The following is a 19,381-nucleotide window of genomic DNA, read 5'->3' on the forward strand; positions in this document are numbered from 1 at the left end:
ATGGCAGGTATTATGTATGACATGTATCCTGAAACAAGATAGCATTCATTAATAGGGACTGGGAAAACTTCTGTTTACCTTTGTTAGCCACTTGGCTATGATAGCAAACAGTAGACAGACAGTAGACACTGATGTGGCTTATGAATCTTTTGGACCATGTTCAGCACAGTATTAATTGATTGATTGATTGATCATAGTTTATTCATCCCGAGGTAAATTGGGTTAAGGCTGCCAGTCGTGCCAGTGCCTTCTTACCCTTCCGACCATACATACATTACACAAACATCACATGGGGAAGACAAGTCAGAGGGGTATAACATGGAAAAAGCACAACATGAGGAAAGATAAGGAGAAAAAAATAACTCCCCCCAGACTGAGCTCCAACAGGGAGATCAGTTTGACAACAGAAAAAACCACCTCTGCACATAGCACATGAAAAAACTCTTAATACACCAAAGAAACACATGACAAGCAACAGGGATGGGTAAAGGGTGAGAGACAGCCAGTGTAGACAGTACATCAGGGCCTGTAGCATAAGCACTGGTCTCCTTGATCCACCGTCAGCATCGGAGGGGAATAAGCGTCGAAGGCGTTTGGAGGGGGAGGGGGGATGAGTGTACATCTGCATGTGTATATATGTCTGTGTGCGTGTGTGTGTATGTGTCCAGAGTTCAGCTGAGACAGTGTCCTTCACCCTGCCAGGCTAAGTAAACAGTCTTCCAGCCAACCCAGGTGGCCTTGCATAGAATGGGAAGAACAGTCAACACACAGCCGTTATCAGGGTGTTGTTGTTCAGCTCCAGCCTTGAGACCGCAGCTGGCGCCGAGGGGGTATCCGCATGAAGTGATGGTGGTTTTTACTTTAGGGCGAACAACTCATATGAATTTCAAAGCTGTTCTAACAGTCCGACACTGGTCTCTCAATCTCCCGTTGGAGAGCGTGAGCGTAATGTTGATGTTATCAACATTACGCTCTGTGATGTTGTCATTCTTGTGCTCAAAGAGCCGATTCTGAGAACTCACGACCGCAGTGAGCTTCTCCAAGATGTGATCCAGTTTGCGCTCAGAGGTCTTATTCTGAGTATTCACGGCAGCCGTAAGCTTCTCCAAGATCTTATCCGTGCTGCACTCAATGAGCCCATTTTGAGAACTCACAACTCGTCCCATCGTTCCAATCCCAGCGGGCAGCCTTGTGGGGGTTTGAACAGCCGGTTCCGCTTCCTTAATTCTTCGATAAGCCAGGGCCAGGCCAGCTCCGATCAGCAAGAACCCTGTTATCATGGTTCCGAATAGGTAGATATCTTCAGCACTCATGCTCACCCGAGCCCAGACTTCTCGTTGAGAAAAGGGTGTCAATTGCATTCAGAGACCAGTTGATCCAATCCATAATTCTCTTTTAGGTTTTAGAGAACAGACTGTGAGAGAGTGTTCCAGGGAAAAGTAATACAAAAAACACGAGACTAGACAAGGACACAAGAGGCTAAGCAGGGAAGCTAAGGGAGAGGAGGAGAGGAGAAAAGTGCGACCGCCTTCGTCAAGAGCAAGATCTTCTCAAGATTAATTAGCCATTAATTGGAAGAACTGTATTGTTGATTTGTCTGCTATTTTAATGTATGATGAATCATAATGGCTCTTTGTTAGCCATTTCCATAATCTCTCTCTCTCACTATATAAAATATGTATCTGGTTAAATTCAGTATGGTTCCGACAACAGTTTACACAATAAAATATGTTAATGTGGGGGGCGCCACCACTGGAGCGGGGTGAGGAACCATTGCGGGGGGTGGGGGGTATGAATAAAGAAAAAAGAACACTTGGACACTGCTAGCATAATGGATGCTAAACAAAAGATGACGCATCACCAAATATGTTTCCAACAAGATATAACAAGAATAGAAAGTATAATGAAGCATATCTTGCCTTTGGCTTCACCTGCACAATGGTGGTGCCAAGGTAGGTTTCCCCAGTAGAATTTGTTTCTCCTGTGTTGGGAGCACACGCTGGACTGTTCAAATCACGGACAAACAGTATCCAACAGTCTTGATTTTTAGTTCACAAACACTTCTTATAATGACTAACTACTCCTGAAATTTTGGACATGTTAGCTCTAGGGGTGGGTTTTGATAATTGATTTATCGATTAAAATTGATTCAGACTTGGATAACGTGATATCGATTCATTAAAATCCTGCATTGACTTTTTAATATAAATTTATTTTGCCCAAAATGCCAGAATCTCAGGTTAAACCTCACAAAATTTAAACAACCACGAAACAGCTAAAACAGTAAATGAGAGCAGGAACACGGATTCTGCACAAAGACGTAAACACAAAGCGCGGACCCGCCGATGGATCAGAATCAGTGAGATGTCGCCTTTCTCACCCGACGGCACGGACACGGTCGGGACTGAAAGCCGACAGCTCGCAGATTCTGATGTTTTGGCGGGTCCGCGCTTTGTGTTTACGCCCCTTTTGCGCTGATTCTAAAGCTGTTAGTTTGATCTCTCTCCAAACAATATTGACTAAACCAGAAGCAAAAGAAGATCCAAACTAAGCTTCACATAAACATTGTCATGAATTCCCTCTGACTTTTACTGTTTTGCTTCCACCACAATAAAATCACACTTCATACACAGCTCTCTCTCTCTCTCTCTCTTCAAGAACAGTTTCCCGTCTAAAAATCAGTTTTCGGCATTATTCGTTTGCTTGTTACGCACAAGTCTACCGTTGTTTACAGCGCTGTCGGCCGCTGTTTTTTTTTTTCCTTTTACTTACTTCCGAAAAGAAAACCTAATTTCTGCTGTTCAATCGGCTTCTGAACAAATTTAAACTTTTTAAAATTATGCAAAATGCAAAACGCTTAACTGTGTCTCTAATAAAACCGCTGTACCTTGAGAGGTAATGTTCATATGTTGATCAATGGTTTTCTTTCGTTTTTGATGTACTGCAGAATATTTTTATAAAATCCCAGGCCAGGAAAATCACCTTCATGTTTTTCTGTGTTTTATCCTCAGCTGCTTTGACACAAAGGCATCTGCTGTGATGCTCACACCTTTATGGAAGAGGATTAGGGCCACTGGAAAAAAAAAAAAAAAGAATTCTGACTTTAATCTCAGAATTCTGACTTTATTCTCAGAATTCTGACTTTAATCTCAGAATTCTGACTTTTTTCTCAGAATTCTGACTTTATTATCAGAATTCTGACTTTAATCTCAGAATTTTGAGGTGGGCACCTGCAGGCTTCCAGCTTCAGTGACAGCGATGTGTCCAGTTTGGCAGGTGGAGAACTAATTCACTAAATATGGTGGATATAAGTGACTTTTTGCGTGGCCAAGGGGTCCCCGAAGATGCTATTTTATTAATGGAAGAGCAGAAGGTGAGTAACAAAAAGAGAGATAGTTTGGTGTCTCCTATTTTTACAGGAAAACAGTTACAGTACAGTTACGGTTAGCTGTTAGCATGCTTGTTAGCTTATAATGTTATATAGGAATGAACGTGTTTCACGATGTTACAGTATACTAGGTGAATTGACGTTTTAACTGTTGTTGATCGCAGGATCATCCCAGATGGGTTCGTTGCATTTTATTTTATTGTTCTAGTATTTCAGAGTTTTTCAAGGCAGTTAAGCGGAGCTGTGTTACAGATGCTAGCCGCCTGCCAATATCACTGATATATTTGATGTGTACAAGTAAGTTACACTTAGTACAGCGGAGGAGAGAAACTGTAATGAATGTTTATGCGGATATTTCACTCAGAAAAATGGGTGGCGTTCATACACAGCCACCGACACAGCCCCGGTTGTTGTTCTGACGGTGGCCGACTGACGATCCCCTCACAACATGTTAGCTAACACAAACTAATGTTGTGCATGTAACTGTGTATACGTTAGTGGTACAGTGTCGGAAGAAATGAGCAAACTGTTTATAATGTCAGAATGACATCATCTTTCTCCTATATATAAAAGTGCTGGCTGAGGAGCGCTGCCGGGTTGAACTTTGACCTCGGAGTGACGTGACGTTTGTTCGCACAACCAATAGAAGTGCAGAAAGTCGCAAATCAGGCATATTGTTCGCATAAACACAAAAATAAATAAATAAATAACAAAATAATCCCGATATTGTGCCAAAGAGTGATTTACAATGTTACTTTGTGTTCTATGTGTAATACTTTTGCTTAAATGACTAAATGGACTGTGTATTTATGACTCTGCGTTATAGTCTTACATACATAAGTAACATTCATATGTACAGATAAAAATGTACAGAGTTATGTACACAAGCGTGTACACAAAAGTCTACTGCTGATCGAGCTGCTCAGTGGTCGTACAGTCTCATGCAGAGAGCGTGGAGGTGTTGTCCATGGTGGATGTTAGCTTAGACAACATCCTCTCCTCCCCAGTCTGCTCAGTGGACTTTAGCAGACCGCTAAAGCTGGCCCTCCCGACCAGTTTGTTAAGTTTCCCCCTGTCCCTCTCTGCCATTCCACCACTCCAGCAGACCACAACATAAAAGACAGCAGACGCCACCACAGTGTCGTAGAACATCCTTAGAAGACGTACTACCTACATCATAACCAATCAAGTCCTGCTTTTTTTTAAATACAGAAGAGGATTTATTATTTACTGAAAGGCTATGCCTTAGTTTGCTTCTTTCATTATTGTGTTTCGCCCTGCATAAAATAGATAGCTTTTCTGATAACTACAGTCAGTACTCTCCTACTGGCATTAGCGGTGACCTAAGAGGCTTAACTGTAATATTGCTTTGCAGTGTAAATGTTGCAGAAAATGACTGTCTTTTCTTTCTTCCTGTGTGCAGATTGACTGTGACGTCATAGCGCTGATGGATGACGCAACTTTGGCAAACTACATTCCCTCGTACGGAGACCGAATTGCCCTCTTCAATTTCTGCTAAAGCAAGCAACCACTGTCAAAAAGAAAACTAGGACTTCTGCAAAAACTTCGTGAGAAAATGAAAACCAGAAAAGAAAGTCCAAAGGAGAACACTTCACATACAGATGCAGGAATAAGACAGACAAAGGAGCAAAAAGCAACACGCAATGTTGAGATAGGATGGATACATTGTGATGGAAAAATAGCCAAACAGGTGAGAGCGAAGCAGGGAGGTGGCACTAGAAAAATTCAAATGGCCACTGATGCTGGATTAAAAGATATTCTTCAGGAAGGAAAGAAACTTTTTTTTCCTAATGGCATATCTCCTAAGGGATGTGAAACAGATTTTGAGTTTGAGGTTTGGGACTTTAAACAGAACCACCTTACTGATGATACCTGCCAGTCTATTGGCAATATGTATGAGGCAGCGAGGCTGACAATGTTACGCTTCTACATTGCAACAAAACCAAAAGATCCTGAAGAAGATGCCAGTGAGACATCTGATGTGGTGTTTGTCTCAGAAAGCAGTGGCAGTGATATTAATCCATTGCAAGTGGGGGAAGTCAGGGGTAATTTTGATGAAGTCATCGCTGGTTCAGAAATTTTAGATGATCCAGAAATTACTTTTGGTCCAATTTTTGATGCTGAAGAAGATACAGAAGACACATTAGTCTATGAGGGTTTTCTTGTACCCCTCAGTCCACCTAATTCAGAGAACATAATAACAATCACCATACGTCATACTGACACTTTACATGACATGATTACTGCTTTCTCTGATGAGGAGATTTTGACCAAAACACTGAATGTGAAGCGCATACTTCCAGACAACACAGAAGAAACAGGCACTGGATCAGGAATACTAAGAGATGTACTCACATGCTTCTGGCATGAATTTTATGAGCGATGCACCCTAGGTGCAACCGTTAAAGTGCCATTCATTCGCCATGATTTTCCTGCTGAAAAATGGAAGGCAGTTGGGCAAATACTCCTGAAAGGTTACCAAGAATGTCAGTATTTCCAAATAAACTTGCAATCCCTTTTCTGGAACAAGTGCTTTTCAGTGGTGTTTACAGTGATCTTAAAGCACACTTTCTACAGTTTGTCAGCAGCCAAGAATGTGATGTTTTGATGGAAGCAGTAAAAGATTTCTCTGCAGTTGACTTGGATGATCTTGTGGAAGTTCTTGACAGTTATGGCTGTAGAAAAAGAATCACTGCTGAGACTCTTCCTACAATCCTTGATGAAATAGCACACAAAGAGCTTGTCCAAAAACCAATGTTTGTTATTGACTGCTGGCGGGAGATCATCGACCCCCATATCTCCCTCAGTCCGGAGGGACTGACCAAGTTATTCTCTGAACTGCAACCAACTTCAAAAAAAGTGTGCCAGCTGCTGAAATTTGCTGTGGATTTGACTCCACAACAAAAAGAAGTGAAAAATCATCTCAAAAGATTCATCAGAGAGCTGGATAACATTAAACTTCAGAAATTTATGCGTTTCTGCACCGGATCTGACCTTATAGTAACAAACAGTATTTATGTGGAATTTCAAGATATGACAGAGTTTACAAGAAGACCAGTCGGACGCACGTGTGGGAATGTTCTGCAGCTATGAAAACTTCCCAGATTTTCGTTCTGAATTTAATGCAGTTCTTGAAAGTAATATTTGGGTGATGGACATTGTTTAGACTCTCACAGTAATGTGCTACATTTGAACTGCTCATGCACACTAGAGCATAACTGTAAAGAGATGTTAGGAATATGTATTTTTATGTATTTTGAACTTATACAGTATACTTTTTTTAATTAGAGAGAAGTTTCTCATCTCTGTTAGAAGTCTAGTTTTGGCTAATATTTCATTTTCTTTTATCATTTTGAGTTTTACATAATACAGTCACAAAACAAAACGAACAGGTACACTGTTTACTACCATATCCAGAGCTGTCTTCACCAAATCCAAGCTTTCCAGCTGTAAGACAGAAACCTTCAGCAAAAGCATGAAGAAAGATTACTTAAGATGTATAAACTATAATTAAACTGCTCTTAAACTTTCTTTAATGCACCATGTGTGGTGTGAGAGCTCAGTACAGTCAAATACTTTTGTAAGTAATTAGTAGAAAGACTAATTCATTCAGATGGTATTTTCTTATTAGGTCAGGGCTAAAACTGAACATAGTTATAATGTAAAAGTAATGCTGTTATGCAACACTGTATTGTAAAAGGAATAAGTACAATTTTATACTTTAGCATTTGTCATGTCTGAAAATATTTTGCTTTACAGTATATGCAATTTTTAGTTAAGGTAGGTTAAGGTATTAAAGTTTGGCATTTGTTGTTGATTACAAAGGTTCCATATAAAGTTGGTGAAAATATTTTTTTAAATTCCAGTATTTTCTTAATGTCATATTGTTTCTAAGCATACCTGTTATTCATCCATCAAATTGATTCAAGCTGCTTAAAGGATTCAGTCTGTTTTGAAGACAGTTATTGATTACTGAGATCATAAATAAACACTGTACAGTTCAGTGCAGTGGTCAAGTACTGTGATTATTCAGGCATCCTTTTGTAATGCCAAATTGTCATGTTCTCAGATATAGTATTAATCTTAACACCTGAAAAAATGTCTTGTTACTGCCAGAAATTATGCATTTTTATTTGTATGCATGTATGTTCTCAACCATTAACACTTGTATTTATTTCTATAACATAGATGACACTGAAGGAATATGTGATACCACAATAGCCAGTGTTCATGGTCTTTACAGTAAGTCACTGATGTATACTGATGCATAGCAAGACTGTATGAGATCTATAAGTTTGTTTTAAAAGTTGAGTCATTCTTGTTACAGGGCAGCTTATACGGTTATGAGTTTTAGTCATGTTATTGGCATTGGCAAGAACAGGTTTCTTGTAAACTTTTTCCAATAAAATGTTACTGTACACAGTACATTTGTATTGTTGTTTTGAATATGTTCATCAAGCTCCTTATCTATTTGAACATGCCAGAATTCAAGAGACTGCCACACATGAGCTCAGTAACATGGAAGAATACCATTTATTTTTAATTTCAAACATTTCATAAAGATACACAAATATAAATGTAAAACATGTTGCATTTAATGGGACAATAACTTGGTTCCACTTGCAGGAACTGTTTTGTTGCATTGTTGTTGGGATACTACAAATAAAAGTCAAAATATTTTTGGTATGTTTCTTATAAATTTAGGATTCATATCATGAAGGAGCCTTGTATACAACAGCTAACACTGAATCAGTATAGCAATGACTTATGGTCATTTTACATGAAAACCAGCTAAAATATCTTACAACTAACAGAAGTGAAATACAATAATAATTAGGTGATGGATCTTCATATGGGTAAATGATTATAATAGCTTTGCTTTAATATAATTGCACTAAAAGCTGCCCAAAAGGCATAACGACTTTAAATATTAACAATGATACGTTTATAGAAACATGCTGTTGTCAAGACCTAGAATTGTTAATGCTACTATGGTTTGCTGAAACATACCACAGATAACCCGGGCACTTAGCATATCATATGCTGGTGCCTGGGTTTCCAGCCATGAATATTAAGAGTAAAGGTTGATACAGAAAACAATGAGCAGGGAGCTGGTCAGTTTATATTTTATATACTATGCACATGTCTGGCAACAAAACACAGGAATTTATATTGCAATTTACTGGTAGGCAGGTTTACACCACTTATGATTCAATCAAAAATATAACATTTGTAAATGCAGTTTAATGTATGGCCTTTGTCAGGTTTCAGTTAACGGACTCAGGCGCAGACCGGGACTCCTTACAGGATTTACAGATTTTATTTACACAACGACACCAGGTGATGCTATTTACAAAGTGCTGGAGGGAGGGGAGGGGGGTCCAGGGTTCCGGGGTATGTGAGGGAAAAGACGGGAATCTGACGCCCTCCAAAGGCTCTCTCTCTTCACTCCCCACACTGGGGAAACACCATCCACTCACTCGTCCACGGGATGACAGGCAGGCTGGGAAAGGTCCGGGATAGATCTGTACACAGAGATTATAGTTAGAGGCGAACAGACGGAACGAACTCACAGATCCTTATTTACAATCTACTGAGCGACTGACGCTGATAACTCAACGATCCAGCGACGAGTGACACAGTGCTGCTGTCTTAAATCGGCCTTGTGATTATCCCGATCGGCAGCAGGTGCGTGGGCCAGGGGCGGGAGCCCATAATGAGCATCGCCCCGGCAGGAGAGAGAGAGAGAGAGAGAGAGAGAGAGAGAGAGAAAACATGTTGCCTAATACAGAATCAGCTGGTGAGGCACAGGGACCATGACAGTACCCCCCCCCTCAACGGGAGCCCCCCGGCGACCCACCAGGCTTATCCGGATGCAGACGATGGAACGCCCGCAGCATGCGCCGGTCCAGGATGGCCGCCCGAGGGACCCAGGACCGCTCCTCCAAGCCATAGCCCTCCCAATCCACCAGGTACTGGAAGCCACGCCCCCGTCGCCGAGAATCCATGATACGGGTGATCGAGTAAGCCGGCAGACCGTCCACGAGCCGGGGGGGAGGAGGGGGCCCGGAAGGCGGGCACAGAGGACTGGACCGGAGAGGTTTAACCTGAGATACATGGAAGACATCGTGTATCTTCATGTTGCGAGGCAGCTTGAGCTTAACAGACACAGGGTTAACCAAAGCCGAGATCTCGAACGGGCCGATATAGGCAGGAGAGAGGTTCCTGGATTCCGCCTGGATGGGAACGAAGCGTGTGGAAAGCCATACCTTCTGCCCAACAGTATAGGCGAGAGCGGAGGACCGGCGGCGGTCAGCGAAGCGTTTGTTGCGGTCCTTGGTGCGTAACAACGCAGCCCGGGTGGCCTTCCACACTCGACGACACCTACACAGATGCGCCCGGACGGATGGCACAGAGTGTTCGCCCTCGATGGAGGGAAAAAGAGATGGCTGGAACCCCAGAGAAGCTTCGAAAGGGGACCGGCCCGTGGCGGAGGAGGTCATGCTGTTGTGGGCGTACTCGATCCAGGGCAGTTCCTCGCTCCAGACGGCCTGGTTGGAAGAGACGACGCAGCGCAGGGCCGCCTCCAACTCCTGGTTCGCCCGTTCGGACTGGCCATTGCTCTGCGGATGATAACCAGAGGAGAGACTGACCTTAGATCCCAATGAGGTGCAGAACTCCCTCCACACACGGGACGTGAATTGAGGACCCCGGTCAGACACGATGTCATCTGGAATGCCATGCAGGCGAAAGACATGGGTGGTGAGCAGGCGAGCAGTCTCCAATGCTGTAGGCAGCTTGGGCAGAGCAACAAAGTGAGCTGCCTTAGAAAAGCGGTCAATGATCGTGAGTATGACCGTATTACCTGCAGATGGCGGGAGGCCGGTCACAAAATCCAGAGAAACATGGGACCATGGTCTGGTGGGCGTGGGTAAGGGATGAAGCGGACCCGAGGGTGGCTGGTTTGGGGTCTTGTTTTGAGCGCAGGTTGTACACGCGGAGACGTATTCTTTGGCGTCCCGGCTCAGGGTGGGCCACCAAAAGTAGCGCTGCAGGAAAGTAATTGTGCGGTGTATTCCTGGGTGACAGGAGAAACGGGCTGTGTGTGCCCACTGTAATACCTGAGACCTGACAGGTTGGGGAACGAACAGGCGCCCCGCAGGGCCGCCTCCTGGATCCGGTTCGGCTCTCTGAGCCTCGCGAATGGCCGACTCGATTTCCCAGGAGACAGCCCCCACCACACAGGTGGCCGGGAGGATGGGAGCAGGGTCCGCCGGGTCTTCGGAGGTGGAGAACTGTCGAGACAGGGCGTCCGGCTTGACGTTGCGGGATCCTGGCCTGTAAGTAATTGAAAAGTGGAACCGCGTAAAAAACAGAGCCCACCTTGCTTGTCTGGCGTTAAGCCTCTTTGCGGTTTGCAGATATGCCAGATTCCTATGGTCTGTCCAAACGATGAACGGTTGGGCAGTGCCCTCCAGCCAGTGCCTCCACTCCTCCAAGGCGAGCTTGATGGCAAGAAGTTCCCGATCGCCAACGTCGTAGTTGCGTTCTGCGGGGGTGAGACGACGGGAGAAAAAGGCACACGGGTGGAGCTTACCATCCCTCTGTTGCGAGAGGACCGCTCCTGCTCCCGTGTCGGATGCGTCCACCTCCACCACAAACTGCAGGGTTAGGTCGGGCTGGACCAGAATGGGTGCTGAGGCAAATCGCTCTTTCAGCTCCAGGAAGGCTGATTGGGCAGCATCGTTCCACTGAAAAGGAACCTTGGGAGAGGTCAATTGTGTTAAAGGCAGAGCTACCTTGCTATAGTCCCGGATGAACCTCCTATAGAAGTTAGCGAAGCCGAGGAACCGCTGCAGCTGCCGTCGGTTGGGGGGTTCAGGCCACTCCACCACGGCTTTCACCTTAGCTGGGTCAGGACGTAGGTCTCCCTGCTCGATGACGTAGCCTAAGAAGGCAACTGTGGACACGTGGAAGACACATTTCTCACCTTTTACGAACAACCGATTTTCCAGCAGGCGTTGCAGGACCTGTCTGACGTGGGTCTCATGCTCTGACAGTGATTTGGAGAAGATCAGGATGTCGTCGAGGTAGACGAAGACGAACCTGTTGATGAAATCCCTCAAAACATCATTAACGAGTGCTTGAAAAACTGCAGGAGCATTAGAGAGGCCAAACGGCATAACCAAGTATGCAAAGTGTCCAAGGTGAGTATTGAAGGCGGTCTTCCACTCGTCGCCCTCTCGGATCCGAACTAAGTGATATGCGCTCCTCAAGTCCAATTTGCTGAAAACTGTCGCCCCCTGGAGCAGCTCAAAAGCAGAGGTCAGAAGTGGGAGTGGATATTTGTTTTTGATGGTTATGTTATTCAATCCACGGTAGTCGATGCACGGGCGGAGAGACTTGTCTTTTTTCTCGACGAAGAAAAACCCTGCTGCTACGGGCGATGAGGATGCGCGGATCAAGCCGGCGGCGAGGGACTCTGAGATGTATGACTCCATAGCCTCTCGCTCCGGTAGAGAGATGCTGTAGAGACGGCTAGTAGGCAATGGCGCACCAGGGAGCAAGTCGATAGCGCAATCGTACGGTCGGTGAGGAGGCAACGACTGGGCCCGGTCCTTGCGAAACACTTCGGCGAGATCATGATAAACAGGGGGCACTCCGGACAAATCGGAGGGCGCGGTCGACTTGGCGAGGGAGGCTGGTGTGTGAGGCGGTGAGGCGGATTTAAGGCAGGTCATATGGCACTCCTCTCCCCACCCCGTAATGCGTCCCGTAAGCCAATTAATGCACGGGTTGTGTTGACGAAGCCAGGGGTGCCCGAGAACGAGCGGCGTCCGAGTGGCCTTAAACACAAAAAAACATATTTCCTCAGTATGGTTGCCAGACAGAGTAAGAACAACGGGCTCAGTGACGTGAGTAATGTCAGGTAGGCGCTGGCCGGACAAAGCAGTGACATGCAAAGTGTGGGGAAGAGGTTCCTGCCCTAGCTGAAGGCGGTCTGCTAATTCAGAGTCAATAAAATTCTGTTCCGCCCCTGAATCTATCAAAACGGAGAGAACATGACCCTTGGTGTTGACCGTGAGCTTGGCAGACAGCATTAACCGTGGAGGAGATTTGTCTTGGCTGAGACCGCCCACCAGCACTCCTACCGTCACTGGTGGGCGCAACCTTTTGCTCGAGATGGGCAAGAGGCAACCACATGTCCCTTGTGGCCGCAATAGAGGCACTCACCGGCAGAGATACGGCGCTGGCGTTCCGCGGCGGAGAGATTCGAGCCTCCAATCTGCATGGGTTGCTCTCCTCCGTCTGCGCTCTCTGCCTGCCGGGAAGAGCTGGGCTCCGAGGCGGAGCCAGCCCTCCACTGCCCCATGGTGTCATGATCCTGGGTCCTTTTGACCCAGCATTTTGTGTTTCTCTTCGATTTTGGTTCTGTTCTTCCTTTGTTAGTGTTTACTCTGTCCTGCCCGCGTGTTCCTGTTTTATTGTGAAGGTCTGCGTCTTATGTGAGTGTTTTCAGTGTTGCCTCCCTAGTCTCGCTATGTTAATCACTCCCAGCTGTGTTTCCCACCTGTGTGTAATCTCCCTGTGTTCTCTGAGTGTATTTAAGTTGTATTTCTGTCTTAGTAATTGCTGGTTCGTCTGTGTTGTTTCCCCTTGGTCTCCCTGCGTCTTCCCGTATGTATTGCTCCGGACCTCCCTGCATCCTCATTCTGGTTTGTCTTCTTAGTTTACCCAGTTTAGGTCTCCAGTTTCATGTTTTGTCGCCACCGCTGTTTGTACTTACCCACCACTGTAAATAAACACTCACCTGCACCAGAGCTGCTGCCTTTTTGGTCCTTTCCTACAATCCCACACGGCTTGCCTCGGCAATCCGTGACAGTACGAACCAGCCACCATGGACCCTGCAGCAGTAAATCCGTCCGAGGAGCTCCGGGACGACGTTACATATAACGTGGAGATTCTCCTCGGGCTGTGGCTTGACAACCCTCCAGAGGAGCTTCGTCGTGCCGTGGAAAGTCGGCTACAACGGCTCTTTTCTGGCCTGCCATGGCTTCTGCAATCGCTTCCTTCGACCATGCAGGCTTTTCTCCGGCTCACACCGCACCTTCTCCCAGCCACTCCTGCCTCGCTGCCCGACTCGCCGGATGTGGTCTTGCCCGGCCCGTCGGAGCCATCTGCGGGGAAGAAACGCCGATCGCGCCGCGGGCGCGCCACCCCACAGCCGGACGTTCGGACTTCTAATTCGCTGGCTGTGGTGAGTGAGGACTCTGTGTCGGTACCAGACTTTGTGACTGTTCATTCAGGGGCTGTGTTTTGTGTGGCGGATGTCAACGCGAGCTGCTTATCGCCTGTGCAGCTACCGGCAGCTCAGTTAGCTCCCCCGCAGCCTCTTTCAGCTCAGTTAGCTCCCCCGCAAACTCTCTCAGCTCAGTTAGCTCCCCCGCAAACTCTCTCAGCTCAGTTAGCTCCCCCGCAAACTCTCTCAGCTCAGTTAGCTCCCCCGCAAACTCTCTCAGCTCAGTTAGCTCCCCCGCAAACTCTCTCAGTTCAGTGTCCAGAGCCGCCTGTAGCGCAGGCCCCAGTAGCTCCAGTGCCGCCTGTAGCGCAGGCCCCAGTAGCTCCAGTGCCGCCTGTAGCGCAGGCCCCAGTAGCTCCAGTGCCGCCTGTAGCGCAGGCCCCAGTAGCTCCAGTGCCCCCGCTACCCGTAGCTCTGGCTCCAGTATCATCGGCTTCACTCATTCACTCCGTGCAGGGAGACAGTTTCATTTCACCTCAAGGTGCTTCTCATGGTTCAGCCGCCATTGGCACAGGTTGCCGCTCCAGGGCTTCCCCAGAGGCTAGGTCTCAGTCCCCGGCTGATTCTGGACCCCTGAAGTATATGCAGCCACCTGGGAACTGCACCATGTCAGCGTTGCCTGGGCAGAGCCAGTGCTCAGTGCATCGCCAGTTGCCTTCGTGTTTGCCAGAGGACTCCATGACTGCTGGCTTAGTGGTGACTTCTGCTGGAGGGTCCGAGGGACCGCTCCGGCCTTTGTCTCGTGTCTCCGCTGGAGGGTCCGAGGGACCGCTCCGGCCTTTGTCTCTAGTCTCCGCGGTGACTTCCGCTGGAGGGTCCGAGGGACCGCTCCGGCCTTTGTCTCGTGTCTCCGCTGGAGGGTCCGAGGGACCGCTCCGGCCTTCGTCTCCTGTCTCCGCTGGAGGGTCCGAGGGACCGCTCCGGCCTTCGTCTCCTGTCTCCGCTGGAGGGTCCGAGGGATCGCTCCGGCCTTTGATGCATGCCACGTCTGCTGGTGGGCCCGAGGAGCCCGTCCGGCCTCATGCCACGTCAGCTGGAGGGTCCGAGGGACCGCTCCGGCCTTTGTCTCGTGTCGCCGCTGGAGGGTCCGAGGGACCGCTCCGGCCTTTGTCTCCTGTTTCAGCTGGAGGGCCCGAGGAGCCCGTCCTGTCTCCTGTCTCCGCTGGAGGGTCCGAGGGATCGCTCCGGCCTTTGATGCATGCCACGTCTGCTGGAGGGCCCGAGGAGCCCGTCCGGCCTCATGCCACGTCAGCTGGAGGGTCCGAGGGACCGCTCCGGCCTTTGTCTCGTGTCTCCGCTGGAGGGTCCGAGGGACCGCTCCGGCCTTTGTCTCCTGTTTCAGCTGGAGGGCCCGAGGAGCCCGTCCTGTCTCCTGTTTCAGCTGGAGGGCCCGAGGAGCCCGTCCAGCCTCCTGCTTCGTCAGCTGGAGGGCCCGAGGAGCCCGTCCAGCCATCGCCAGCTGCAGCCTCATCGCCAGCTGCAGCCTCATCGCCAGCTGCAGCCTCATCGCCAGCTGCATCCGAGTCTTCAGCCTCGCCTGGTCCAGCTGCGTCCGAGTCTTCAGCCTCGCCTGGTCCAGCTGCGTCCGAGTCTTCAGCCTCGCCTGGTCCGGCTTCGTCCGAGTCTTCAGCCTCGCCTGGTCCAGCCTCTGCCTGTGCTTCGCCTGGTCCGGCTTCGTCCGAGTCATCAGCCTCGTCTGGTCCAGCCTCGTCCGAGTCATCAGCCTCGTCTGGTCCAGCCTCAGAGCCTTCAGCCTCTGCTTCGCCTGGTCCGGCTTCGTCCGAGTCATCAGCCTCGTCTGGTCCAGCCGCAGAGCCTTCAGCCTCTGCTTCGCCTGGTCCGGCTTCGTCCGAGTCATCAGCCTCGTCTGGTCCAGCCTCAGAGCCTTCAGCCTCTGCTTCGCCTGGTCCGGCTTCGTCCGAGTCATCAGCCTCGTCTGGTCCAGCCTCGTCCGAGTCATCAGCCTCGTCTGGTCCAGCCTCAGAGCCTTCAGCCTCTGCTTCGCCTGGTCCGGCTTCGTCCGAGTCATCAGCCTCGTCTGGTCCAGCCTCAGAGCCTTCAGCCTCTGCTTCGCCTGGTCCGGCTTCTGCCTGTGCTTCGCCTGGTCCGGCTTCGTCCGAGTCTTCATCCTCGCCTGGTCCGGCTACGTCCGAGTCTTCATCCTCGCCTGGTCCGGCTTCGGCTTCAGCTCCAGCCTCGCCTGGTCCAGTTTCGTCCTCGCCTGGCTCGGCTTCAGCTTCGTCCTCGCCTGCTGTGGCTTCATCATCTCCGCCTGCTGTGGCCCCGGCTTCCGTGCCCTCAGCCTCGCCTGGCCTGGCCTCGTTTGGGTCTGGAGCTAAGCGGCCGTTTTCTAGACCGCTGGCTAGGCTACTGGCCGGCCACCATCGCCTGAGTGGCCGCCGTTGCCTTCCGCACGGCCGGCCCCCGGACCGCCATCGCCTGAGTGGCCGCCGTTGCCTTCCGCACGGCCGGCCCCCGGACCCTCTTCGCCTGAGTGGCCGCCGTTGCCTTCCACACGGCCGGCCCCCGGACCGCCATCGCCTGAGTGGCCGCCGTTGCCTTCCGCACGGCCGGCCCCCGGACCGCCATCGCCTGAGTGGCCGCCGTTGCCTTCCGCACGGCCGGCCCCCGGACCCTCTTCGCCTGAGTGGCCGCCGTTGCCTTCCGCACGGCCGGCCCCCTGGACTGTTTGGGTTCCTGTGCTGTCGGCCCCCTGGCCGGCCCCCTGGACTCTTCTGTTTTGGACTCCTGTGCGGTCGGCCCCCTGGCCGGCCCCCTGGTCTTTTCTGTTTTGGACTCGGTTTTCCTGTGCTTTGGTGTGCTTTTCTTTTGGTTTTGGACTTGTGTTTTGTTTTTCTTTTTGTCTTCTGGCCTTCTGGTGCTCCTGTTTTGTTTTGCCTCGAGCCCTCCGTCCTGGGCCCCCTCCGCCCGCCCTGGTCGGGTTGTTTTCTGGTTTTTTTTGTTTTGTTTTTGGGCTGTCGGGAGCCAGCCCTTGAGGGGGGGGTTCTGTCATGATCCTGGGTCCTTTTGACCCAGCATTTTGTGTTTCTCTTCGATTTTGGTTCTGTTCTTCCTTTGTTAGTGTTTACTCTGTCCTGCCCGCGTGTTCCTGTTTTATTGTGAAGGTCTGCGTCTTATGTGAGTGTTTTCAGTGTTGCCTCCCTAGTCTCGCTATGTTAATCACTCCCAGCTGTGTTTCCCACCTGTGTGTAATCTCCCTGTGTTCTCTGAGTGTATTTAAGTTGTATTTCTGTCTTAGTAATTGCTGGTTCGTCTGTGTTGTTTCCCCTTGGTCTCCCTGCGTCTTCCCGTATGTATTGCTCCGGACCTCCCTGCATCCTCATTCTGGTTTGTCTTCTTAGTTTACCCAGTTTAGGTCTCCAGTTTCATGTTTTGTCGCCACCGCTGTTTGTACTTACCCACCACTGTAAATAAACACTCACCTGCACCAGAGCTGCTGCCTTTTTGGTCCTTTCCTACAATCCCACACGGCTTGCCTCGGCAATCCGTGACACATGGCCTCCTGGGAATTGTAGTGCCGCGGCAGACGACGAGCTCGCAGCCGGTCATCCACCTTAATACATAAAGCCATTAACTCGGTAAGAGAGTCGGGGAGATCTCGCATAATGAGTTCATCTTTCACCTCTTCACAAACATTATTGAGCAGTGCACTCCGTAAGGCCTCCGGTCCCCAGCCTGTCTCTTCAGCCAAAATCCAAAAATCAATAGAATAGTCAGACATGCTCCGCTTCCCTTGTTTGTAGTTCAGCAGACGAAGCGCGGCGACTTCAGCGCCTGAGCCTTTATTGAACACAGTCTGGAATTTAGACAGGAAATCAGCATAGGCAATCCCGGGATCCGAGCTAAGCACGACCTGAGCCCACTTTAAAGCCCGGTCCCGCAGCAACTGGACAAAAAAGGTTATTTTGGCCCCGTCGTTATTATGGAAGCGCCGCTGCTCACGGAACACAAGAGTACATTGAGCCAGAAAACCAGCACACTTGTCCGACTCACCCGTAAAAGGTTCCGGCGTGGGCAGGGGTCCGTCCGAGGGTGGCAGAGGTGCCGGAGGTGCGCTCGCAGCGGCAGGCGCAGGCTCCTGGGGGGCGGGAGCCGCCGGCCGGGGATCACTCTCCAGAGGTGTTAAGCGAGCGACCGCCTGCGTAAGCGCTGCCATTTTATGGTGGAGCCGCTCAAGCATTTGCTCATGCCGAGCCAGAGCAGCTCCCTGAGCGATGAGTGCCTGAGCCACAGGGTCCTGAGCGGCTGGGTCCCGACCTGCTGAGTCCATGGTGGCTGGATCGTTCTGTCAGGTTTCAGTTAACGGACTCAGGCGCAGACCGGGACTCCTTACAGGATTTACAGATTTTATTTACACAACGACACCAGGTGATGCTATTTACAAAGTGCTGGAGGGAGGGGAGGGGGGTCCAGGGTTCCGGGGTATGTGAGGGAAAAGACGGGAATCTGACGCCCTCCAAAGGCTCTCTCTCTTCACTCCCCACACTGGGGAAACACCATCCACTCACTCGTCCACGGGATGACAGGCAGGCTGGGAAAGGTCCGGGATAGATCTGTACACAGAGATTATAGTTAGAGGCGAACAGACGGAACGAACTCACAGATCCTGATTTACAATCTACTGAGCGACTGACGCTGATAACTCAACGATCCAGCGACGAGTGACACAGTGCTGCTGTCTTAAATCGGCCTTGTGATTATCCCGATCGGCAGCAGGTGCGTGGGCCAGGGGCGGGAGCCCATAATGAGCATCGCCCCGGCAGGAGAGAGAGAGAGAGAGAGAGAGAGAACATGTTGCCTAATACAGAATCAGCTGGTGAGGCACAGGGACCATGACAGCCTTTTAAAAGGATTGACATGTGTTTCATAACTGATTGATAATATCACAATATTCAGCTTTTTCAAGTAATATATAAAGAGCCATTTGGCCCTCTGCAGCTGTACTGACGTCTTCTCAACTGTCAAGCTTGTCTCAGTTCCACACCTTGAGGGTCAACCAATTTGATTATGCATCTTACAGTATCTTGTGACACGACAAATCCATGTTGAATTGCACTAAGATGTAGCCAACAATAACCTTGCATCTGTCCATTTGTCATGATCTCTTGTTGGACAAAGGCTAGCACTTCCTCCAAGTTTGATTGATTCTTCCTTCTAAAAAGCCCAACTCTTTTACAAATTCTCTTTAGAGTTCAAACACTTATAATTGTCTGATGACTATGTGCTAAAATTGAAAGTATTTCTTTGTTACTGAAAGAAAGTTTGAAATACAGTCTTATTAAGTCATCCAAATCTGACATGTCAGCCACTGTTTCTCTCACTTTGAGAGGTGAACTTTTTGCAGAAGTCCTAGTTTTCTTTTTGACAGTGGTTGCTTGCTTTTGCAGAAATTGAAGAGGGCAATTCGGTCTCCGTACGAGGGAATGTAGTTTGCCAAAGTTGCGTCATCCATCAGCGCTATGACGTCACAGTCAATCTGCACAGAGGAAGAAAGAAAAGACAGTCATTTTCTGCAACATTTACACTGCAAAGCAATATTACAGTTAAGCCTCTTAGGTCACCGCTAATGCCAGTAGGAGAGTACTGACTGTAGTTATCAGAAAAGCTATCTATTTTATGCAGGGCGAAACACAATAATGAAAGAAGCAAAC

General features: G+C 49.0%; 1 protein-coding gene and 1 long non-coding RNA gene across 2 annotated transcripts; one reads left to right on the forward strand and one right to left on the reverse strand.

Annotated features, from left to right (window-relative positions):
* The first annotated feature begins 3,198 nt into the window (after positions 1-3,198).
* LOC120721880 lies at positions 3,199-6,492 on the forward strand. The gene is made up of 2 exons (XM_040012516.1): positions 3,199-3,373; positions 4,812-6,492. Exon 2 carries the CDS (start codon positions 4,965-4,967, stop codon positions 6,015-6,017), a length of 1,053 nt encoding a protein of 350 aa, XP_039868450.1. The 5' UTR covers positions 3,199-3,373; positions 4,812-4,964; the 3' UTR covers positions 6,018-6,492.
* Positions 6,493-18,056: 11,564 nt separating this feature from the next.
* LOC120721933 lies at positions 18,057-18,563 on the reverse strand. The gene is made up of 2 exons (XR_005693299.1): positions 18,365-18,563; positions 18,057-18,283 (listed from the first exon to the last, which is right to left on the reverse strand). It is a non-coding gene; the product is annotated as an uncharacterized LOC120721933 (long non-coding RNA).
* Positions 18,564-19,381: the final 818 nt, after the last annotated feature.

Source organism: Simochromis diagramma, unplaced genomic scaffold (assembly GCF_900408965.1).
Source record: "Simochromis diagramma unplaced genomic scaffold, fSimDia1.1 OVJJ01000612.1, whole genome shotgun sequence".
Classification (NCBI taxonomy): Eukaryota; Metazoa; Chordata; class Actinopteri; order Cichliformes; family Cichlidae; genus Simochromis; species Simochromis diagramma.

Excerpts from the sequence above, each read along its gene's own strand:
- LOC120721880 (XM_040012516.1), top strand. The coding sequence starts at position 4,965 with ATGAAAACCAGAAAAGAAAGTCCAAAGGAGAACACTTCACATACAGAT.